The sequence below is a fragment of the Amphiprion ocellaris genome, chromosome 12, assembly GCF_022539595.1.
Source record: "Amphiprion ocellaris isolate individual 3 ecotype Okinawa chromosome 12, ASM2253959v1, whole genome shotgun sequence".
In the NCBI taxonomy this organism is placed as follows: Eukaryota; Metazoa; Chordata; class Actinopteri; family Pomacentridae; genus Amphiprion; species Amphiprion ocellaris.
In genome coordinates this window covers 9,219,551-9,244,465 of record NC_072777.1, presented here as the reverse complement: position 1 = coordinate 9,244,465, position 24,915 = coordinate 9,219,551, and the positions used below count along the sequence as shown (strand labels likewise).

The window sequence follows — 24,915 nt, the reverse complement described above, 5'->3', positions numbered from 1 at the left end:
ATGTTATGATTCCAAGTTGACATATCTGTAATGTATTTTTGACTAGTTGCAGTTTTAATCAATAACAGCTGAGTTTTCACAGGTCAAAATGTGAATTATTGCTATCAACAGTTCAGTTCTCACTGCTGGCAAGGTTCATTACAGACACCTACAAATTAATCTTACATCACAGATATCATTAATGGAATTCTAGAGATCTAAACTTCAATTCTGATAAGTCCAAATTAAATTATGCAACATGTGGAACAGCAACTAGTAAGGAAAAACGTGATTGTAAGAATTATATTTATGATATGAACAATTCATTTTATAGCTCATCAGACACTAAATTTAGATATCAAATTTCCACTAGTTAAAATGTCCTTTAAGATATTTTCACTGACACACATTTTTTTTTTTTTTTTTAATTTTGTGTCTGTTTGACTGTAGGATAAAACAAAGTAGAGTTAATGTTAGTCACTTATTAGATATTTTACGTCCTGCTTAAAGCACACAGGGAAAGTCTGAATCTCTCAGATGCTCCACAGTTAAACAGCAACGGCTTGACTGTTATTATGGAAAATATAATTTAGTCTCTGACTGTACAGACAGTTTCTATCAGGGAAGACTGTGGGAATAGGCGCTGCGGGTTTAAAATATAGGTGAAGCACAAAATAATCCAAAAACTGTAACATTTATTTTCCAGTAAACAGTGCAAGTCAGTAACTTTCTGCAGTAACATTTTCTGTTTCAGGTGCAAATCTACAACAATCTAATAAGTAAAAAATCCTCCGTCTGATAAAAAAAAAAACAAGGCCTGACCAGAAAACACTCAAAACCGCTATAAGAGCTCCAAAATATCTAAAAATGTTTGAAATCCTTTGAAAATCTTTTAAAAACCCATCAAACAGTCAGTGAATATACATCTGAGGAGGAGCCTTTCAAGAAATGAATCCTGCTGTCAGGTCATTTTGTGCTCAGTAAACATGTGAGAAACAGATTTCTGTTTATCTACCAACTGAAACTGCTTGATTGTCTCACTTTTACACTAACACCATCTGTTTTCTGTCACATCTGAGTAAAAACAAGACTTTGTGTTTAACTCCTAAGACCTGAAACTGGTGAAAAAGTCTGCTCCAGTTGCCTAAAGCTGACATCTTAAAACACCTTTTAAAAACCAATAAATTATCAACTTGCTGCCAAATAAGATGCAGGGAACCATTACAAGACAGCTAGAATTAATGACTGATTATTAGAACAGCTGCAGGTTCATTTTCAGGTCTGTTCAAAGATAAAACACAAATGAAACCTGACATAAATCGACAGGTCTGAACAGAAGGACCAGATTAAAATAGCAAAAGCGGCTGCTTCATCCGGACACACAACTGAAATATTTCATAAACACATCAGAATATGTTGCACAAAACTCACAAATGTGTTGTTTTCAACCTAAAACAAACACAGAAAATTATTTAATGAATGACTAAGGCTCCACCCACCTTGCCTGTCTGCTCAGGTAGGCTGATGTCATTTACAGCCAATCAGCTGCTTTGTCAGACTCAGACGGACTTCTTTACTTGTTATCGTTTTAGACAGAAAAAAAACCTTCTTTATTTATTGTCTGTGGTCAGTGCATGTTTTACCACTTTTAATTTTCCTGTCTCGACATTCGGTCCTGTTGCCATGGAAACCACTCATCACTGCTCATCTGGAACCACAGAAGAAACAAGATCAGCATGTTGTTGTTGAGAAGTTTCACTTTGTTTATGCATTTGTGTTACTAAATCCATTTACCAGAGTCCTGAAATGTTTAAAGCACTTTGTAGCTTTGTTTTGGAAAGTGCTGTATCAATTAAATGTATTAATATTACTGCATTCCTTCATCTTTTTAGTTTTTAAAATAAGTTGCAGCTCTGGATGATCTGGAATTTTATTATATGTACTCACCTCAGTGTAAAATACATCCTTTCTTCGTTTTAGACCGTTTGGCTCCAACATGAACACTGGCTCCTGGCAATTAAAGAGACGTTCTGATTGATTCATTTGTAGGTAGTACATCATCAGCACTTCAGTCTTTCTGCAGAATCACCTTTTATCTGCTCCTACAGTTTGAACTTGCACTGGAGCTCATTACTAGAAACAAGTTCAGACCTGGTACAAAAGCTCTGGATACAATTCATATTGGGGAAAAATCTGCACAGCATAGAACCTTAACATGAAAAACAGGGTTTCTGCAGAAATCAGCCAGTCAAATTTAATGCTTTTTAATGCCATTTTAATGCTAGACTGTAAAAATTTTAATGCCGTGACTGTGAACACAACAATTTACACAGGTTTGTTTATTTGTAAAAGATGATTTTTATATGAAAACTGTCCCTACGTTTCACTATTTCTGAGTCCGGAAACCACCCCTGACCACCAACGGGCTGTAGTTCTTCTCTGAATTCCACGTTTTCTAGCCATTTTTGCTGGAATATGCGTTTCCCCACTTCCCAGCTCTCCTCCACCTGGTCCAGCCTGCAGGCCACTTTCCAAACATGTAGTTTTTGGCAATTGTACCCAACCGGCCGGAACAATTATCACAATGGTTCCGAATATTTAAGCAGATGCACATATCGCAGTCTATAATTACATACTATTATATTATTATTATCAAATATTTTTCTTGAAAACTGCAGAAAGAATTTTTGATGCCACTGAGAATCAAATTTAATGATTTTTAATGCCATTTAAGGCCTTAATTTTCACAAAATCAATTTAATGACTATTAATGCTTTTTAATGCCCTGCAGAAACCCTGAAAAAGACGAACATGAACAACCTACACAGTTGTGTAAAAATCAAACAAACGCACCCATTTACATAAAAAATAACAATTCATGTAAAAGCCAACAGGAAACTCTTTCTGTCCAGCCTGGCATAAAAATAATAAAGCTTTGGAGGAAAAAATGATACATTTGGATACAAGCTTAAAACTGATACACAAGACTTAAATGTGGGCAACATGTGCCTCAAAAACTCAACCAGATTAACCCAGAAACTTCTGTGTGTGTGTGTGTGTGTGTGTGTGTGTGTGTGTGTGTGTGTGTGTGTGTGTGTGTGTGTGTGTGTGTGTGTGTGTGTGTGTGTGTGTGTGTGTGTGTGTGTGTGTGTGTGTGTCCTAAAGTCTACAAACAAACATCCTGATTCGTTACAGTTTCTATGCTTGACCTCAGTCTGCTCCACTTCAGATGTTACTGTACCTGCTGAGCTGTTCCTGGACGTGCTGGACAGTTTGTTTGGACCAGAATCATCATCATCATCAACATCATCATCATCGTGTTTCGTTGTTCTGGTTTCTAACAAGCTGAACTCCTCAAACTCTGACTCCTGGTTCCTGGTTCCTTTTTTTGAATCTTTGTTTTCTCCTTGATCCTCTGGACTGAGCTGGATTTCTTTCTCTCCTGCAGGACCAGAGACTGAAGGGTTTCTGTGGAGCTCAGCTGACGCTGGTTCCGGCCTTGTGTTGGTTGGGTTTGGTTGTTTTGGCTCTGTGGGGATCTGGACCATCTCTGGGTGGTCGGGGGGCTTCTCTGATTGGCTGGAAGCAGAAGAATTTGGATCGTCCATGCCCAGCGACCTCTGTACGATGACGGGATGATCTGACAACAACAGCACAGTGAGACTGATGCACTGAGGAGAGTTAAAAGTCAGAACTACGCTAAAATCGTCCACAGTCCTCACCGTGGACTCTGCTGCCCCTCTCAGCTCTCGGTCTGGTCTTCTTCAGGTTGTAGCCTTTTCTGATCTCAGCCAGCAGGTTGTCGATGATGCAACCTTCTTCCTGGTTGGACACATCCTTCCTGACTGGTGGACAAAGACATCTTTAACAGCTACATGTTTTACTGTTGAGATATTTGCAACTGTGATTTTTGTTGCTGTGATGTTTATAGTGGAAATATTTGTTGTCTAGACAAGATATTTGTTGAGTTGTTTTTGTTGCTGAGAAAGTTGTTGATGACATATTTGTTGCAGAGATACTTCTTTTAGAGATGGTTGGTTAGTATTTTGCAATTTGTTGTTAAGATATCTAATAAAACTTTTCTTGTGATAGTATTGTTGCCGAGATATTTGTTGTAGAGAGTTTTTTTTTCAGGATTTTTGTTTTAGAGATTGTTATTGGGATTTTTGGTGTTTAAGAATTTGTTGCAGAGATATTTTGTAACCGAGATATTTGTTAGGAATTTTGTTGTTGAAATGATCGGTGCTGAGATATTTGTGGTCAACATTTTTGACAGGACCTTTGTTGTTGAGATTTTTGTTGAGTTTTTTAGTTGTGGAGATTATTGATGCTGAAATATTTGTTTTAAAGAATGTTCTTCAGATTGTTGCTAAAATATTTATTGCAAAAATATTTATTGAGATTTTTGTTATTAAAATTATTGTGTGTTCTTGAGATTTCTGAAACAGAAAAAATATGTTGTGATATTTGTTATGGACATTTTTGCTGCTAAGATGCTATTTGTAGAGATTTTTGTTGCAGAGATATTCAGCTGTCTTTAGAGTCCGTCTCTATTTTAGCAGGTATATTCTTCAGAATTTCATGATCTCCCCTCAACAATACTAACGATGTCTTCCTAATGACCTGCACTCCTCCAGATTTAAAGTGTAACCAGCGTTTGACTTACTGATCTTGTTGGTGGTGTCTCCTTTGAGTTTCTTCTCCTCCTCCCGTTTCTTCCTCTTTTTCTCCTGCTCTCTACGACTTTCATTCTCCTGATGGACAGAAATTATCAGAAATATATTGTTTTTGTTACCAAAGGCAACCCAGAACGTTTACAATTGCAAAAAGTGACACCGAGGCAAAAGCTGACGTGACCAAAAAATCCTCCAAAGTCTCAGTTTCATGTGACTGACGTGTGTTTCATAGTTTCTGTTTGTTTCTTAGTTTCTGACATTTGAGGTAATGACACGAACAAGCAGTTTTGATTGTGAATGTGAATCACATGTATTAAGGCGGATATGATCACGATGTTAGTCTTATTTTCTATTTTATTTTAGTGGCTGCTGTTGCCACTAAAGTATTTTATATCTGAATGTCTTGACACAAAAGTCTGAATGTGATTTTCTGAGCGTATATAATTTAGAATAATTGTATTTGTTAATGTGCAAACAAATAAGTCACCAAGTCTAACTCGATAGACGATTTCACAAGGCAATCTTGTCCAACACATACAGGTGACTTCAGTATGTTCTTATTTGCTGTCAGTCATGCTGCCCTGTGATTGGCTGTGGACCTTGATGGCTCGGAGGAACAGGCCTCTGAAAGTCTTGATGGTCCTGAACAGTTCGTCGAGGGAAAAGCTGGCGCTGTCCTCACACAGGTAGACGGACAGATCCATCCTCTTGTCCTCCACCGACGACAATAGCTGCTGCAGCTGCTCACAGGCCTGCAGGCTCTCCTGACAGCACAGAAGAAGCAGAGGAACACGAAAACACACCTCTAAAAGCTGGCTCATTCCTTAAACAGTCTAAAAATCTGATGTGTTTGCTAGATTAAATATCAATAACAAGTTAATAAAACATCCTGCAGTCTGCAGTGTATCACCTGTATAGCAGACAGGTACTGCTCCTTCATATCCTCAGACGAAGATGAAACTTTCTTCTCTGCGTTTTTCAGCTGTTTGGTCAGAGAGTTTGCTTCAGACTGAATAGACTCCACATTCGCCCTGCAGGAAAACGCAAGTGGCTGAAATGTTTAAACTGAATTTTTTTGACACCGACTGTTCTTGGACTGGGTGATTTAAAGAAGGTTTCACGAATGAATAAGCTGCCGGCTGAGCTGCTTGTTAACAATGATTATATCATTCAGTCAATACAAAGACTTGTGGTACTATAATAGAATTGCTGAAGGTCCAAGAAGGTATAACCACTCTGATGGTTGTTAAAGAATGTCAGAAAGAGTATTTACTGGATACACACCTTTTTTCAGTGCATTTTAGGACTTTTCAACAACTGGAGATACCACATAGAAAATAATATGCATCTTTCATGATTATATTGAGCCCAGTATCCAAGTCTGATGGAAAATCAGAAGGGACTGTGCAGACTCTATTATTATAGATGTTTGTAATACGTTCCAGAGTGTAATTAATTTACCCAGCAGCCTTCTCACAGATCTCCAGGTCATCAGGCAGGTTCAGCAGGTCAGGATGGTTCTCCTCCACCTCCTGGTGATCACACAAACAGTAACAGCTGACTTATGGTCTTTCAGTGTGACCAGTGTGAGATGTTTCCAGTGTGTACCTGCAGGATGTGGTGCAGCAGGGTGATTCTGGACTTGTTGGCTTTAGTTTCAGTCAGTTTGAGCAGAGTGCTGATCTTAAAACCCTCTGCGTTCCCCGTGTGAGTGCCCTGACACACAAAACCACACATCATATGACAACGTGTCACATTATCACCGATGACACCACATCAGGTTATATCAGTTTATCTGGAGGTTTCTTACATTCTATTACAGTTATACAATAGAAGATCCACTGTGAGCTTTGACTGCTTATTTCTGCTTTGTCTGGTAATGAGCAAAATTACACACATCTGTACTAGAGATGTGAACAACTAACTGTTAATTAAGTGCACTTCATTTATTGTAGGCTCAAGCGGTGCCACTAGATGAAGCCTCTTGATGTGTAATGAGACGAGATACAGATGTTTAACACCAGTGGGCTGTGGGCAGTGAGGGAGGAGTGCCAGTGTCCAACACAGGTTCATGCTAATGCTCAATTAGCGTGTTGAACGGTTAAACGAGGCAGGAAACTGTCAGACAGCACAGAAAAACTGTAGCTGCAGTTGATAATGTTCAACAGATGCAGCACTCTATAATTCAATTTATAGTTACATGTATACAGACTACAATGGGCGCAAAGTTAAAGCAGTGGACTTGCATGTGCTTCTATAGAAACTACAACCTGTGTACATGAAGACATGCGCGCTAGAAAACAGAAAAAATGCATATCACACCAACTTAATGAAAACTAATCTTCATTAAACTTGTCTGATAAATGAAAACTGTTTCACACTTTGTCTGAATTGATCAATGTGTCCAACACATTAGGTCTGATTTTGTATATGTCCAGTCACAGCTGTTGATTGTTTTTGTGGTTGATTATCAGTTAAGGAAATCATAAAGTAATCTGAACCTAAAAAGAAGAGAAAATAAAAGATCCTCACATAGTTCAGAAAGTTTCCCACACTCAGGATGAGTTTACAGAAGCTGGGCAGTCGAGTGCTGTCCCTCACACCTGAACACACAACACAGTTTAACACAAAGAGAACCAAAGAGAACTTCTGTTTCTATCCATCTGTAGCTCAAACTCAAACAGAACTTTTGTTTCTATCCATCTGTAGCTCAAGCTCAAACTGAACTTTTGTTTCTATCCATCTGTAGCTCAAGCTCAAACTGAACTTTTACAAAATGTAATTCTTTATGGGCATAGCATAAACCCTGGTTTTAAATGATGTTACCAGACCAAGATGGGAACTCTCAATTCTTATACATTCTGTGGTTTATATACAAGCGATGTTCTCTTTGTGCCACATTTTGGCATTATGGGTAAGTATGAACTATTTCTTTTCATGTACATCTCCACTTTCAGCAGCACAGAGCTGCTTTCCCAGAGTTAAGTATGTACTTTGCATGTGTTACGTGTGTATTTAGAGTATTTATTGTGTATACAGACTCAGGCAGGCTCGGTCCAGCAGTTCTGCTTTGGGCTTCAGCGTCTCCAACACACAGCTGCTCTCCTCACACAGCAACATACACTCGATCCTCAGAGAGTAACTACAGCACACACACACAAACACAGTATGAGTGAATATACCTTTGATGAGCAGTAAATAAGTATATCCATACTAGGGTTGCCTGATTGTTGTCCGATTATCTGATACAATATTCAGTATTTTTATGATAATCAGTATTGTTACTTTTTTTAGCAGATTACCAAATTAAATAACTACATTCAAGGTGCAGTTATCGCTCTGTGGGTACGAGCAATATCCTGCCCATAGCACCATCTGATTGGTTACATGTCACCAGATATAGCCAATCAGCACTGAATAATATATTTTAAAAAGTTCTCTTGTAATCAAACATGTGAAACAGAAGTAAGCTCATTATAGCAAAGTTTTGTATTGGAGTTTCTGTTATTTTAAATTCTGCTACAAAGATTTTTATTTTAACTGCTGATAAATATTGGCTCAGAATATCAATCAATTTCTTTATCAGTAATTCCTATAAACCCCAGAAAGAACAGACTGGTTAACCCCTAATTTGTAGCCAGCAGGAGTGTCTGAGTCTAAGATGCATTTTTTGTCCTCCCACCTGGGGACGTCGAGTAGCTGCAGGTAAAACTGATCCACTGATGCCAACTTGTCCCTGTCTGCCAGGTGAGACTTCAGGTTCTCTACCTGAGGATGGACAAGTGAGACGGGTAAAGGAGAGGCAATTCTGCTGTCAGACGGATAAGACAGAAATGAAACAGGACAAACAGAGAACAGGTAAGACAGGTAGAGGGCAAGTGGAGCACGGACAAAAGAACTAGTTAATAGAACAAGAGAAGGAAAGGTAGAATGACATGTGGGACAGACGCGGGACATGTGATGCTGATGAAGGACAGCTCAGACTGAAAAATTAACATGACTTGGGACAAGAAAAAGCAGGGCAAGTTGAAGTCAGTCAGTATGAAGAGGAGACAGAGAGGACGAGGACAGGTATAGGACAGGTGAACGCAACTCTGACCTCATGCTTTTCTGGAAGCAGTTTGATCAGCTGTTTCAGGACCTCCATGTCAAACTTGGACCTATCTCCTCTCTGGATCAGAGACACAAAAGCCTCATGGGAACTGCAGGAGAAACACACGGGTCAGGTGAAGGACAGGAAATGTAACAAGTGGGATGGATGAAATTAAAGTGAGATGCTTAAAGGGCAGGTGCAAGACAGGGTAGACAGAAGACAGACCATCTGGACAGGTAGAGCAGAAAACAGATGAAGCACAGATGAAGGACAGAATGAAGTGACACTGGACAGGCCAGAGAGTTAAAGAACTGGTGAAACAACTCGGTCTTAGGACTGAATGTGATGTTACTGCAGAGGTGTGTTTCTATTGGCTGGAAGGTTCACCATTTGAACTGCTTGAGGAAGATGTTCAGGTTGAGACTTTTCTTGGCATCGATAAAGGATATCTGTGGACAAAGAGACAAAACACTATCTGGACTCGCTCATTCTGACAATATGTCCCTTCGTCTTCAACACCGACCAGACTGACTGAAAGATGAAGGGTGAGTGTAAAAACTGTAGCACCTCTTTGGACTCTGTCTTGGCTTTGGTTCTGGTCTTGGTCTCTGTAGGAGGAAGACTGAAGAGCTGCTCGATGCTGCAGTAATCGGGTTCCACCAAGTCTGAAGACATGGACATCCACAAGGACTGATGTGCTGTAGACAGACAGATAGACAGACAGATGGGCATAAACCAACTCTGATTCACATCAGACCAGAGTCCTGGACCAACCAAACACAAGACAGATTTCTTCTAATCACTGACCTATCACTGCTCTGGATGGCAGTTTCTGCCAGTTGAGTTTCTTCATTCGGAGGGTGGGGCAGGGGGCGGTGCTTGTGGGTGGGGCGGCACTGTGAAACGACCGGCCAAGACCTCGAATTGCCTGGGCTACAATGATGTCACCTGGAGGAGGTGGAGGTGGAGGAACGCCCATCCCAGGAGGAGGCGGAGGAGGTGGAGGAGCTCCTACACCAGGTAAGAGTGGAGGAGGTGGAGGAGGAGGGGGAGGTGCTCCCACACCAGGTAATGGAGGAGGAGGTGGAGGAGGAGGGGGAGGGGGAGGTGCTCCCACACCAGGTAATGGAGGAGGAGGAGGAGGTGGAGGAGGTGGGGGAGGTGGAGCATCAGGTGTGGCAGCAGGAGCAGCCTGAGGTGGTGTTGATGAACTTGTCAAAGCATCTTTGATAAGTGTCTCTGATTGGCCAGTAGGACTGTCTGGCAGTTGAGTCTGTATCGCTCTGTCGACAGTTCGGATCCTGTGATTGGCTGAACGTGATTTCTGGGGGAGGAGCCTTTCCAGAAGACAGTCGACAGAATCCAATTCAGCTACAAGAAAGTCAAACACACCAGTTACATTCACCTTTAGAGCACTGGTCCCAGTTAGAAACTATAATATGAAAAGACATGGCTAGAAAAAGGAGTCTTCTGCAAAGAAATAAAATAGATCTACAGAAATGACCCCACCCAAGTCAGTTAGACAGAGTGCAGTGTGAACTTCATCTGATGTGGGTCCCAGATGAAGATCTGCATTCTGAGGACAACATCCTGATGATTTATCGACTGTGAAAGTCTTGCTCCAGACTTACGTTCCTGTGACAGCAGGGTGACTTTGTCAGTCAGCAGCTCCAGAGCCAGCCAGACCTGAGCTCTGTTTGGATCCACCAACAACAAGGCCTGAAGTATGGAAAGTAGCTGGACTGAGGACGGACTACTGGACACCTGGAGAGATACAGAAGGACAGGTAGGGAGACAGAAAAAAGTATTTCCTGTCCTCCAAGCAATAGAAAATAGATGGACGAAAAGAATGAGACGAGGTCGACAGAGACAAATGTTTAGGTTAATTGTTTTAAAGTGAAGGTGTTTTATTGAACAGTGTTAAGGCTGGAGACTCAACATGGAGGTGGTGAAGGTGATGATGTTAAAGGTGAAGGCAAACGTACTCATTATGGAGATGTTAGTGAGTCAGTGGAAAGGTGGATAAATGACAGAGATTAATGTCACACAGATGGAGCTGTGGAGGTGATAATGTGGGAGAAGAGCCAAGTGAAGATGTTGAGATTGAATGTGGTGCAGATGAGTTTTACCAAGCAGGGTGAAGACTACATAGGTGGAGGTGTTAAGGGTGGAGATAAGTGGCAGGTACTTTAGTGAAGGGGGAGGTGCACTTGTGTGTAGATGGAGGTTTTGAATGTGGTGTTTGGAGTGTATTTGTTGCAAGGAGATGTTGGAGCTGAACGTGGAGATTTTGCAAGATTACATTTTCATGTTAAGATGTTTCAGGCTTAGGTAAAAAGGGAGGCAAAGATGTTGGATTGAATGAGTTTTCTTTTAAAGGTGGAGGTGCTAATGTCGAAGGTGAGGTTAAAAATGCAGTGAGTGAAGATGTTGGGGTCCAAGTGCAGGTACTTCAGTGAAAAGTGATCATGTATGAGGTGAAGGTGTTCCGGGAGTATATCCAGAGTTTATCTTCAAATGTAGCTGAGTGGTTTTAATGCGATGAAAAATGAGATGAAGCCATTTGGGGTAAACATAAACATCTCACAGGTGGAGGAGGAGTTAGAGGTGAGTTACCTTGGTGAAGAGTGAGGTGAAGACCTGCTGGTGGCTGCTCATGTCGACGCCTCCGTATAGCCGCTCCATCTCTTCCTCATCCATTGTCAGAGAGTCCTCAAACACATCACACTGGATGTTCAGGTCCTCATCCTCTGTCTCCCTGGAGACCGAGACAGAGATGTCACCAACTGATGGAAACTTAATGATTATTGATTATTGATGTAAAAGTAAAATCAGTACCTCAGTCTGGGCAGCAGATCCAGTAGCTGCAGGCCTGAAACAACATGTTCCACAGTGAGAACATCTCATTCTGATCCAGATCTTTAATTTAACTTTGCCACAGGAACAAAATAAGCATCCCAAACTTTCACCTGATTTTACCAACATCAGCAACCACCTAATAACCATCTAATAACAATCATATCTTGCAACCATTTACAATATTCCAGCACAATTTATTAGTCAACACGATGAATATATTAACCAATAATTATATGTTGGCCAATATTACGTTTCTGTATAAAAACCTTGGCCTTCGCTAATCTGGTGTGTGAAAGCTGCATGAATATTCCAGGAAATGCCAGCATACCCTTCATCTGCAAGGACCGTCATTACGACACGAGTCAAACTGACCCACAGTTGATTCTATCCTATTTGCCTAAATTTTGTAGTTTTGCATGAATGTGCAAGTTCAGACTGTACAGACTTTCAACAGTGCAAAAATGAAATCTGTAACTAGTCTCTGGTGAAGAAAATGCTAATAAAATATATCTTTGACATTTATGTGCCTTGTCATTTATTTTTGGATGTATATACCAAAACTGATACATCTGCAATTGGCTAATGAATAAATAAAAAACTTAATCAGCAACTGCCTTGCACCAGCTGGTACAAGCATCACCGCCTTTCATCAGTCTAGCCACCATTAGTGGTACGACAATAATGACCCCAACGCCAATTACAAATGTCTGGTAAGGATCTATTACTGCCCTCGCAACATCATAGCAACCACCTGTTATTAATTTTGAGACCACCCCAGATGCAATTTGGTTCCATTTTAATCATATAATGCTAATTACAGACAACGACAGATGAAAGGAATAACAGCAAGAACCCTTTGGCAGAACCAGGCTCAGGGAGGACAGCCATCTGCCTCGACCAGCTGGGGTGAGGGGACACCAACTGCTACCACTATAGCAACCTGTTTAAACTTCAGCTAATTTCTGTCACCTAATTTCCTCCATTAGTTCATGAAAAACACTCAGCAAAAATTTTCACATTTTCATATTAGTTATCACTTTAACTGCAGAAACTTTCATTGATAAAGTTTGTCATATAAGTGTTAATAAAGGCATTATCATTATTCATACTGGTAGTATTGCTGTCACTATAATCACTATGTTACGGTACTCATTACAAGTATTGTTGTAGCTGTTGCTTTTTGTCTGATTTCTGTGAATGATGGTCACATCACTGTTGCTGTCACTACTCCAGTCAGTCATTTTAGTGTAAGTAGTGTTGTATTGACCGATTTGTCATACCAATGAACTCCTGTCGCAGTCGGTCCCTCTTCCTCAGGTCCTCTTGTCCAAGCACGAGTACATTGACCATGCTCATCAGTGTCACCATGTATGGAATGTTATCGGTGCCGTGAAGCTCGTTCATGATCACGCTGAAGCGATACTGCTGCTTCTTCAGACTCTGGACACAAACAAAGGAAACTGAGTCGCTCAGAGACCCACATTGCACATCAAAGGGTTAATGGTGAAAATATTTCTAAAAGGTATGGATGTTTTTCCAGTGAACTGCAGTCAGAAAACACCACAGGATTTTTGTGTTTGAAAGGATCTGTTGAATCATGCCTTCTCTGCTCAGTTTACTAGAGGACAGACACCGTTATTGTTTGGGATCGACAGCTGGGTTAGTTGAAGCCAGCATGACGACCATGAAGGATTGTACGGCATCCTGCCTCCGCACTGGTTTCAGAGCACGTTACAACAAGAATGAGCAAGGTCAATGATCAAAACACACCCATTATCAGAAACCGATCTGAGGTGTTTGTTCTGAGTGTTATCTGCGGCCAAGCTCTGATGCTACACACTCACTGAAAACTGAACAGGATGAACAGCTTTTCCTCATAGCTCGGATCTATCTGCTACATCGTGGTCTTCACTTTGAACTAAGATGTGTCACACTAATGTTTCAGGTCATTGTTAAATATTCAGTCTTTTTAGTATTCGTATGTTCATCTTCACTAGATAGTACCACAACCGGCAGCATGCAGTAAAACACATTTTAAAAACTGTGAAACATCATCAAGATTTCTCCTGGATGTGCAAACCACAATGAATAACATTATAATGAAGTATATCTGAACACTTTGTTGAGCAAACCTTACATTAGCAAGATTTGCAGCAAAAGTAATTTGGAGAATCCAAAAACATATACAAATGTGGATAAATATGATGCTGTTTGCCTTGTGATTTGTTACCAGGTGCAGTTGCAAATTGCATATAAATCAGTAACATGTGGGTGAAGAAACAGTTCATAAGGTGTTTTTTATTTGTTTGTTTGTTTTGTTTTGTTTTTGTGGTGGGCAACATTTTCCTCCACACATTTAATGTGATTATGTCTAATAGTGAAAAATCACAGTAAAACCTAGATTTTGTATAAATAACAATGGCAAAATTAACAGGAAGAAGATTATTAGTGTACATTTTATGATGACTAGATTTAATGTCACTGTCCATATTGATGAGAAAACTGATTTATTTCATTAAATGAAAAAATAAGATCATTTTAAATATGATACGCTAATAATGTAACTAAAGGAGTACAGAATGAAACATGTTGGTAAAAGAGGAAGAGGGGTCAATAAAGTAGAAGCTGGTACCTTGTAGTTTTCAAGGGCGTCCAGCACTAGAAGGTGTCCCTGAGGGTCAAACAGAGCGAGAGCTGCCAGCAGCTCAAACACCTGCATCTTCACCATGACGTTGGACGTGTCCAGAGCTGAGGAGACACACAGGAAGGGGGGACGTCAGGAAGACAAGCTGCTCGTGGAGCTGTTGAACAGGAAGGAGAACCACAAGCAACCCACCCACAACCATACACCCACAAGTGAACAGGTTCAGTTGTGTAACAGGTGCTCTCTAACAGACAGTGTGGCGATAAAAAAAACATTTAATCAAAATTAAACCTATCGGGACTTACATGCTAATAATCATTCACATGAGGAGCTGAAGAAAAAGCAGAGTGACAAGAGAATAATGTTGGGTAGAGGGAAGAAAGGAAGGAAAATCGGATGGGGTTTAAAAAGCTGGAAGGGGTATCTACTGGATGAGAACAAATCATGTTTCCTGTTGATGTTGGACCCCGACTCTGTTCCTGATTTTCATGGACAGGACCTAAATGCAGACTCGACGGCTGGAGTGAGAGTCCAGTTTGATGACAATTGCTCCTCTGTTTGATGCAGGTGAGCCTGCAAACTGTGGTTTTACTGGCATTATCAAGTGATGGTGTTCAGCATGCACTGGAGTGACTGGGATGATGCTCAGCACCTCCAAATCTGCGGCCACGTTCTATCAACAAACAGCGGCCTGGTCTTGCACATTTATGAAAGAACCGCTACCCCAAGTACAGGATTTCAAGCTTATCTTGTTTACAGTGAAGCTAAACAGAAGCTAGAGATCAACTAGTAGATTAAAGCTGTTTCTACTGTGATGATACAAGCATGCCAAGGTGAAGGAGGAGTGCAAAACAAAGTACTTACCTCAAAAGTTTATTCAATTTCCTATTCTTACCTGGTCATGAATTCTCTGTAGTGACTGAGAGAACAGGACTATGGATACAGGTGGTTGAAATGAGATTCCTTCATGTGGTCTGTTGACTCTCATTCAGGGAGTGTGTGGAGCTCAGGGATTAAAGGGGAGCTCAGCGTAGAACTGCTAGTCATTTGCATTTTAAAGATTCAGCTGACGTGGTTCAGGTATCTGACCAGGACTCTATCAAGTGCACCTTAATAGGAAAGTATTTGGAGAAGTTCAAAACTGGTCAGGGATTGAAACACTAACTGCTGCTAACAGGCTCCAGATTAAGAAACAACAGAATGAATCCATGGAGCCAACCTGCCTTTGTCCAGGCTGCTGATGCTAATGAGGGGAAAGTTTATTGGACACTTTGGGACCCTTGATACCAACAATTCTTGTCTGAAAGCAAGAGTCTGTCAAAGTGTAGCTGCTGACAATGTGCATCCCTGTATGTCCACAGTTTACCATCTGCTGATGGCTGCTTCCAGCTGGAGGAAGCACCATATATCAAAGCTAAAGTCAAACAGGTTTCATGAATGTGGAAATAAGTTCAATGGACTTCAGTGACCCCCCCCCCCCCCCCCAGTCAGCAGATCTGGATCCAGTACAACACATTGGGATCTGGTAGAATGGGAGCTTGAATTGCAGCTGACAAACCTGCAGAATCTCAGAGGAAAGTTTCCAACATGTCATCAACAACTGAGAGCAAAGGCAGGCTGATCCAGTGTTAGTGTGCTGTCCCTAATAAAGTGCTTATGCAGTGCTGAGTGTATTTTCTCATGTATGACAGGTCATGTGATCAAGTTGGAAGTGCAGAAGTTCAGAGCATTACCCCACTGAAAGATGCAGAAAAGCACACAAAAGTTTGGATTAAGCCAGCTTTGGATTGTCTGAGAGCGAGTGTCAGCAAGTAGCTGATGCTGTGCAAGCAGGAAAACAAAAAGCAGAAGTGCAGAAATCACAGGTGAGCAAACTGAGGTTCAACTTCTGATGACAATTAACTGCTGTAGTGGTGGAATCTGGATCCTCAAAGTCAAAGTTTCTTTTGAACTTTTGTGCTCTGAGTTGACATGTTGTGAATTGGCACTATATGAATACAACTGAACTGAACTGAAATGTCCTTGTGGAATTCAGAGAACATTGTTAAACTGTTGTATTGCAGCAGAGTCAGTGTAGCAAACAGAACTCCATTTAGTCCAAAGCCTCTTCATGCAGCCGCTACAAGCGTGAGACAAACATGATGAAATATGCAGTCGTCAGTGCAAACTCCCAAATCTCACTCTTTGTCAAATCAGACACACACAGAAATTTAGGACTTTCTACTGCTACAACCCACAGCTATGGCCAACTAATGAAAATACAACATGAAATGACACAGAAACTGCCGGCAAGAGTGACACACTGTACCAGAAATTGTTAAATAAAGTTAAGAGTAAAGCAAAAAACACACACACACACAAACAAAACATAACAACAGAGTTGAAAGGAGAAAGAACTCTGAGTGACTGTGTCAAAGAAGAAAATGTTGCAGGACTGCATTTTCCTCAATGTTCATCAAGGCTGCAGATCTAATGTTTGAGTTCACAGAGTGAGAATGTAAACACAAAAAAGTCAAAGACAACTCGAGCGTCTTTTTACCACCGACAATGCCGTGCAAAAGAATTTGTCCCCCTATGGAAATCTTCTATTTTTGCTTATTTATCACACTTAAATGTTCCAGATCATTAAACTAATATTTATATTCATTGAATATTATACAAAGACATAAAATACAAAATAACTTTTTAAAATTACAGTGAAAAAGTAATTTCCCCCCTAAACCTTATAACTGTTTGGTCTCTTGGCAGCTGCAGTTAAATGTTTGTTACAGCATGTGATCAGTCTTTTACATCGCCGTGGAGGAATAATGACACACTCTGCAGAATAGTTTGAATTGGGTCATATTAGATGGTTTTTGAGTGTGAACTGTCCTTTGAAGGACTTGCTTCAGCATCTCAGTTGGATTTTATTGAAGTCTGGACGTTGACTCAGCCACTCCAAAACCTTAATTTTGTTCTTTTTGAGCCACTCAGAGGTGGATTTGCTTGTGTGCTTTTGGTCTTTGTCTTGCTGCATAACCAATTTGTACTTGAGCTTTAGTTCATTAACTGATGGGTGGATATTCTCCAAGATGATTTTCTGATAGAGAGCACAATTCATGGTTCCATCAATAGCTGTCCAAGGTCCTGCGGAAGTAAAGCAGCTCTACACCATCACACTACCACCACCATGTTTCACTGTTGGTATCATGTTCTTCTTGTGAAATCAACTGTTAGCTTCATGCCAGATATAAGTTCCACCTTTGACTCATCAGTTCACAGGATGTTATCCCAAAAGTCTTGGGGCCCATCTAGATATTTTTTTGTAAATGCCAGCTGAACCTTTATATTAATTTTGGTCAATAGTGGTTTGCGTTTTGCAACTCTCCGATGGATGCCATTTTCTCCCAGTGTCTTCCATACTGTAGATTCATGTAGACGAACCTTAACTGAGGCCAGTGAGGCCTGCAGATCTTTTGATGTTTGTCTGGGTTCGTTTTTGACTCCTGGATGAGATGTCTGTTCCATGTTTTCTCTATTTGTGGATAATGGCTCTCACCGTGGTTCTCTGGAGTCCCAGAGCCTTCACAATGTCTTCATAATCCTTCAGACCGATCAATGCCACTGACTTTGTTTCACATCTGTTCCTGAATCTCTTTAGAACGTTGCATCCTGTGCTGCTTATGGAGACACTGTAGTTACTTCACAATACCAGACAGGTTCTATTTACTGATGCTTAGATTCACATGGGTGTGGTTGGAAAAACTGAACCCAATTGTCAAATGAATTTGGTCATTTGGTAGATTGGTAGATAAGTGGGCAACTGCTTTTTTACATAGGACAGGATGGGCTGGACAGTATTTTTATTTCAAAAAAAAAAAATCATCATCTAAAAACTGCATTTTGTGTTTTCTTAGGTAATCTTGTCTTTAAAATTTGTTTGATGATCTGAAACTTTAAGTGCGACAAATATGCAAAAAAGAAAGATTTCTGCAAATATTTTTGCACAGCACTGTACATCGGAGCAGGTCTACATCAAAAGCCATTGTCTCCTCAGATTTGTGTGTCCATTCGTAAAATAAGTCACAGGAGTCTACTTCTTAACACAGTTAAGGTTTGATAACTACAAAGCTACAGTTTAAATGGATAAAAAGCAGTAAAATCACTTTCCTTCTGAGATAATTTAATATAATATACAGTTTTACGGCAAATCAGGAGCTAACTCCAACAAGAAAATCTTTGTTTTAGGTTAAAAAAAGAATCAACGGTACTGAAGATTGGACATTCAGGATTTCTGAAATCTACCTTCAAGGATAGTTCTAGTTTATTTCAGACTGCTGTTCAGCCAACTCTAATGTAGAGATTCAGGGAAATAAGACGTTACACTAAACAATGTATATCTACAGAAAAAGCACAAGCTCCATGCAGCTTTCCAGAAAAACTAATTTTCACATGAATCATTGTATCCTGGGGCCTGTTCCCGCCAGGAAGAGACATTCTGCCAACTGCATTAGGGACCTTCATCCAGGGATAGTTGCTGTCTGACCTAATCATGGATATATTGATCCAAACACGTTGGTTGTTTCCCTGAATCTCTACAATGAAGGTGAAGAGTGCAAAGTTAGCATGACTCAGAGAGACCATAGATACATCTGAATCTGCCTACTGTTGTTTGTTTGACTCCAAAGATTCCTGAAGCAATCAGGACAGAGTGGCCTCATAGGAAAGAGGTCTTAAAGACACAGAGCTGAACTGAAGCATGATGATCAGAACTACAAAGAGTATTAACTGTTAGAAGCATCAGAACAAAATGCCAGGCCTTCACAAATATCCCGATGTTCTGTGTCAATATCTGCTGGGATCCAGTGATTCCTTCATGTATCTCTGTCTATAGCCCATCCACCTACCATAGGTCAGGGTCCTGACGTAGCCCTCGTTGTCCAGGATGAAGTGCAGTCCCGCAGATGAGTTCATGACGGCTCGGATGCAGGAGACGCAGGTCAGCTGCAGCAGAGCGTCGGCGATGCGAGCACAGCCACGACCTGACAGACGCTCCAGTGCCTCCATCAGCAGGTCCAGACCACGCAGCTCCAAGAACTGCACCATCCAGGACTGATCACTGGCCTCCAAGCGCCGCCGCAAACCTGAGTAGTTTACCACCGTGGGAACCTAAAGAAGGCATTTTGTTACTTTGTGATCGATAAATCAGACCTATTGACACCTTCTTCCCAAAAATTCTGGTTCTTCCTGGTTGTAGTCTCCTGCAGCTCCCAGCAGTTATACCTGCAGCAGTCGGATGCAGAGTTCAGGGTCTGCGTTCTCCAGATTCGCCTCCAGTGTGGCATCTGGGTCTGCAGAGGTGGTAGTGGTCATGCGGTCCTTTACAGCCTCCCATTTAGTTTTGGCTGCCATGATGACAGGAATCTGCAGAGAGACAAGATCAAAGTTTTTTTTAAATTTTCTTTCTGCTGTGGGGGGTAAAAACCAAGTAAAAGGAGACATGTTGTTTTGTCTCACAGCAGTCCAAACCCCCAAAAGATTAAGTTTATTGTCAAAGGAGACATTCTCAGAACAGGTTTGGTCCTTGTGCATAAATTACAACTTAGCTGATTATTTTTCTGTCCAACAACTAATAATTTCAGCTGTGGTGGATTCAATAGTTTTTTTTATTTCAGTCCAGTCACAGTTTTAATCCAAACGGGGTGAAATTTAAACCTGTGTGTAAATTAAATAAATTACACATTATACATAAATATAAAGAGTAGAACCATTAACATTTGTTTAATATTTATTTGGTGGTTTTCATGTAATTCAGGAGTTTTTGTCCTTCTGTTCACCGACAGTTCAATTTTGCAACCTAATTTTTGGCTTTCTGATTCTCTGAATGTTTCTTGCTTTCTACTAAACTGCAGATTTTGTAAAAACTGAGGGTTATTATGAAATATGCATCCATCACATCCTGTGTTAAACAGCAGACTAAATCTGCTGCAGGAGATTTAATGACAAAGCAGTTGTCATTACTTGTTCAGTGTTTTCGTGTTGAGTCACTGCAGTCCTGTGACTGTTGCACATTGTGTGGTATGTGGAGTGTGTGTGTAGTTTGTGGTATTCCACAATATGAATGAGTCTTTGTGTCGAGTCCAGAAAGCTAAACTCAGCTCCAGCTTCAGTTTGTTGGTATTTATCTATCATTCAGTCTGTTTGCTCTGGCTTTATTTTGGACTCAAAGCTGGTGCTGATCTGAGATCAGATCACAGTAACGCTGTTTGACATCATCAGTAACATCATCAGCAGTTTAAAACAGCAGTGATTTGAGTTTAGTCAGAAGGAGGAAATGACAGGAAATACAGCGAAGCCTGAAATTATTCATACCCCTAGCAAATTTTGACTTAAAGTTACTTTTATTCAATCAGCAAGTTTCTTTTTAAATTGGAAATGACACAGGTGTTTCCCAAAAGATAATAAGATGATGTATAAGTTGCATCATTGTGGAAAAAATCATTTCTCAGCTTTTATTTACATTTAAAAATAACTTGAAGTTAAAATTTGCTAGGGGTATGAACAATTTCGGGCTTGATTTTACATGATTTCTTTGGCTTTTCGTGTCACGTAGGTTTGTTGTTTCCATGTGCATGTATATTGCATCTGGGATGGGCAGTCCAGTCTGTTTAGTCTATTTACTGCTTATGTTTTATTGTGTATTTTGCTTTTAGTTCTATTATTTTTATCTCGTTCTATTGTTTTTATTTTAGTTTTATTATTTTTATCTTTTGATCATGTTTTTACTCTTCTGTACACTACCTTGGTCAACTCTGGTTGTTTTAAAGGGCTTTATAAATAAATTTGATTTGATTTGATGAAGAAGGCAGAGCTGCAACCAATAACTGATTACCTGTCAACTATTAAAATAATCAACAACTAATTGGACAATGGAATAACCAGCAGTTTGAATGTTTTTTTGGGGAAAAAAGTGAAAATTCTTATATTCCAGGTTATTAAAAATTAACATTTTCTGGTTTCTTTCTTGCTCTATCACAGTAAACTGAATATCTTGGGGTTGTGGAGAAAATAAGACACTTTTAAATAGCAAATAACTAATTAAAAAAATCATCAACAATATTATGGACATGTGAAATTATAATTATTAGTTGCAACCTTAGAAGAAGAATTTTCTGCAAACAGTAACATGTAGTTCAGAGTTACTGTTCAATGCCACATACAGAACAATTTAATGCAATAACTTAAAGCTAAATGCTCCCTCAGAAAACGACGGAAACACCAGTCAGAATTATGAACGACCATATAAATAATAAAATTACAACACATATGTTACAGTAAACTTTCATGTAGGAGGATTCACAGTAGGACTGTTGTGTTATTTTATCTGGCTGTTCCTGATAAACTGACCCCTGACTGTAAACAAACAAAGAGCCCTGCAGCGCTCCAAAGTGCTGCAGGGAAAATGTTCACTAAACAAAAGAAACCAGGGCAATGTCAGAGCACCACTCAAAGAGTTTTTCCAGGAAACTTCCAGGAAAATGTAGGAGAGGCTGGGTGTGGTCAAACAGGAAGTGTGTTTCTGTTGTAAAATGTAGAAGTAAGGAAATTCAGTGCTGCATCTCTCAGGTGTGATGAAAGACTGATGGGTGGGGAAATTCCTTCACACTACATGATGTGAAGCAGAGTTTCCTGCGCAATCACTTCACACTGTTAAGAGTAAAAGGCAATAAACAAACTGGGGAAAAAAACTATTTCTGTGAAGTTTCATGTGTTTGTGAATCCTACAAAAGTTTTCATTTGAATTCTGTCTATAGATACAGAATATGCTGTATATGTGTGAGTGTGTCCTAATGAGAGCCGTGCTGGAGAACTGCAGTTAAATTACCATTAAACTGAAGTAATGGGAGCAAAATTGCAAAAACTCACTTTTTATTTTATCTGACTTTTACATCAAGGAGCATGTAGGATGATAGCTAAATATTTTATTAAAATACTTTATGTAGTTAAAAAAAATTAATAAAAGAAGTAATATTTTTTATAAAAGTCAGATTGAGATTTTATAGTATCCAGGACTGGGTGAAGTGTTTTTACTGCATTTCATTTGTCATGAATCAGGTTAAAACATCAAATGATTTCGTAGTACAATGTGAATATTTAATGATAACTGAGGTTTCTAAGGTCAAACAACTTGAATTAGTTATATATCCTGAGGAATTTAAGTTGCAGTTTTTACAGCGTGGGATATTTAAAGTGGCTTTCAATATATTCAAATAACAGTCACATAATCTGTATAACATAGAGATTATCTAATAACAATATCTGCCTGTAAAGACAGATATAAGGAATTTATCAAACACCAATTGAACAAGGAGCAGTTTCTGGGAACACCGTGTTGAAACTAACACAGTCAAATTCAACAGTCAAGCTCTGAATCCTCCTATATGAAGGTTTAATGTTCAGCTTGTTTTGAAACAGTTTCAGTTTGTGCTGCTGTCTAACTGCATTGCATTATACAGACATTATTTAATCAGTTAGCATTACCGTGACTTTTAGATAGGATGTCATAACTTTAAGCATGCAGACAAAGCAATGTCCAAAACTACGAGATAGTGTATGAAGGCTTGAAGAATAATTATGGAGCTAATGTGAGATAAAAAACAGAGACAGTCAGGGAAAAAAGAAATATATCTGCACACCGTCTGCAGAAAAAAACTAAAGCTTTTTGTCAATCTCTGTGTATACACTGAAACAAACAGCAGACGGCTGTGTGATCTGACATGGTGATGGAATGAAGCTTAAATAATTACAAATGCCTAAAAACTCTGAATCAGTTTGTGTTTCTAGTAAAGAACCACATTACCTTTACCTACCTTCATCGTGTAGCAATATTATGTGAAAATTTCAACAACAAAGACAAAAATGGACCAAATTTAATTATCATTTTCTCAAAGTCCATGTTTACTTCTTGACTGCTTTAACTACTGGTTGCTCTAAAGACAGCTGACTGATCTGTTTTGGTTTAAGAGGTAAAATGTTGGGGTCTGAGTTAAATCCACCAGAAACTGAAGTAGTGTTTCACAATGACTGCCTGGAAACATTAAAAATGTGACTTTTCTTCAGCCACTGACACACCCTTCAGGGCTGGCAGTTCAGCTCGTGTCCACCCAACCAGAGTCCCTTTAAAACTCAAGGAATTCAGTGTCTTTATTTACTGTAACAAAAACACACAAAGTGGAAGGCTGATTTAACAACTGTCATTAAAACACAGTGTTCTAGTGAATTCGGCAGATTAAACATTTAGGAAAATACTTTTACTTTCACTGGCCAGTTACTGTATGTTGATTAAGTAACTGACAAGCTAGTGTATTTAAGAAAATCTGACCGTTAATGCAACAAGAAAGCAGGCATTTCGATGTCAGAATAAGAATGTCTGACAGACCTAAGTCATGCCGAGTGACTGTGTGGTACAGAGGGATTCAGCTGGTGCTTCGCTGAGTTAAAAACAGGAGCCTGTTTGTGCTGACGAGCAAAGACATTTTAAAATCACTGTTTTTCAAACGAAGTTCAGCGGCGAAAGTAGCACTGCGGGGCTGATGTTTCTCACACATAAAACTTGACTAAACCTTCCAGCTGTTTAATAACACAAAGTCTTACCTTTGAAAAAACAAGTTCTCCACTCAGCTTCGTATTTCTTGTCGGATAAAGGACTGAACTGGACGGAACCAGTGGGTTAGCGGCTCATTTGTGCCCTTACTGAGGTGCCAGGAGGGCGGCCGTAGGCTCTGCGGCTCCCCGGTAAATAACCTCGAGGAATGTAGCTGAAGCCTGGATGAAAGCTTCACTGCAGCGGCAGCAGGAAGTCACTGGAAGCCGGGAAGCGGTTCGTGTTTGCGTTGAACCTCTGCGGTAGTCCTCTAACACGTCCGTCTGGTGGGCGGGGTCAGAGGTCACCGGTGCCAGCCTCTGGGCGCGAGCGTGTGCGCATGCTGTTCATGTAACCATAGTAACGTGTTTGTCTGTGAAGGGGCTGAGACATATCACATACAGAGGAGTTTATCCTTTGTTTTACTGTTTAAAATGTCCATGCACCTTGGGTATTTTGATACAACTGTTTCCTACTACCTGCCAAAGTCACTTTAAATCACTGAAATTCACTTTAAACCCCTTTAAATCACTGAGAAACTGCTTTTTTGATGTGCACAAGTGACACAATAATGTGAAAATTGAACAAGCAGTTTTGAGAAGTTCAATTCTGATCTGAGAAATGTACCAAAGCGACTGAGAAAAACTGTAATTAATGACTGCTGTGAAATTACTGTATTTGACGATTGAATGTTCTTATTCATTGTAATACTGTGTGGTGTGCTAAAAGAGGAACAAGGACAAGCTGCTCGCATAGGAATTTGAAGGATAAGAAACTAGTCCTAATCGCCTGCCTGTAGCAACCTAGAGATAACACATACTGAGATGTGCAACTCATGTTTATGTGTCTGTATAAAAGCGGTGCTATTTTCACCCATCACCAGTCACTTGTGCAGACTGTGTTCTGTGCATGTTGATTCCTTGCGCAAGTAAAACTTTGCTTTGACTTGAGAGACAACTCTGAGTATTAATTTGGAGAGGTCAGGACTTGTTCCTCCACCGAGAAGAAGGACAAGCAAGACTGTATTCTTCAGAGGCACGGT

At 40.0% G+C, this 24,915-nt stretch overlaps 1 protein-coding gene across 4 annotated transcripts; it reads right to left on the bottom strand.

Annotated features, from left to right (window-relative positions):
* Window positions 1-654: 654 nt before the first annotated feature.
* Window positions 655-24,229, bottom strand: LOC111576881 (inverted formin-2-like). 4 transcript variants are annotated; one of them, XM_023282837.3, is made up of 24 exons: window positions 23,885-24,212; window positions 19,514-19,654; window positions 19,138-19,399; window positions 14,240-14,355; window positions 12,888-13,047; window positions 11,587-11,620; window positions 11,365-11,506; window positions 10,380-10,512; window positions 9,556-10,119; window positions 9,316-9,446; window positions 9,136-9,197; window positions 8,755-8,857; window positions 8,338-8,423; window positions 7,697-7,797; window positions 7,188-7,258; window positions 6,264-6,371; window positions 6,117-6,187; window positions 5,566-5,686; window positions 5,255-5,419; window positions 4,646-4,733; window positions 3,702-3,824; window positions 3,221-3,619; window positions 1,927-1,989; window positions 655-1,687 (listed from the first exon to the last, which is right to left on the bottom strand). In XM_023282837.3, the coding sequence occupies exons 2-23, from the start codon at window positions 19,640-19,642 to the stop codon at window positions 1,928-1,930; spliced, it is 3,231 nt and encodes a 1,076-aa protein (XP_023138605.2). In that variant the 5' UTR covers window positions 19,643-19,654; window positions 23,885-24,212; the 3' UTR covers window positions 655-1,687; window position 1,927. The 4 variants fall into 4 exon arrangements, 2 of the variants coding, with proteins under 2 accessions (XP_023138605.2, XP_035809937.2); XR_004848398.2 differs by lacking the exons at window positions 655-1,687; window positions 1,927-1,989; window positions 3,221-3,619; window positions 3,702-3,824 and having other exon boundaries at window positions 4,650-4,733; window positions 5,143-5,419; window positions 23,885-24,226; XM_035954044.2 differs by lacking the exons at window positions 655-1,687; window positions 1,927-1,989; window positions 3,221-3,619; window positions 3,702-3,824 and having other exon boundaries at window positions 4,665-4,733; window positions 5,194-5,419; window positions 23,885-24,226.
* Window positions 24,230-24,915: the final 686 nt, after the last annotated feature.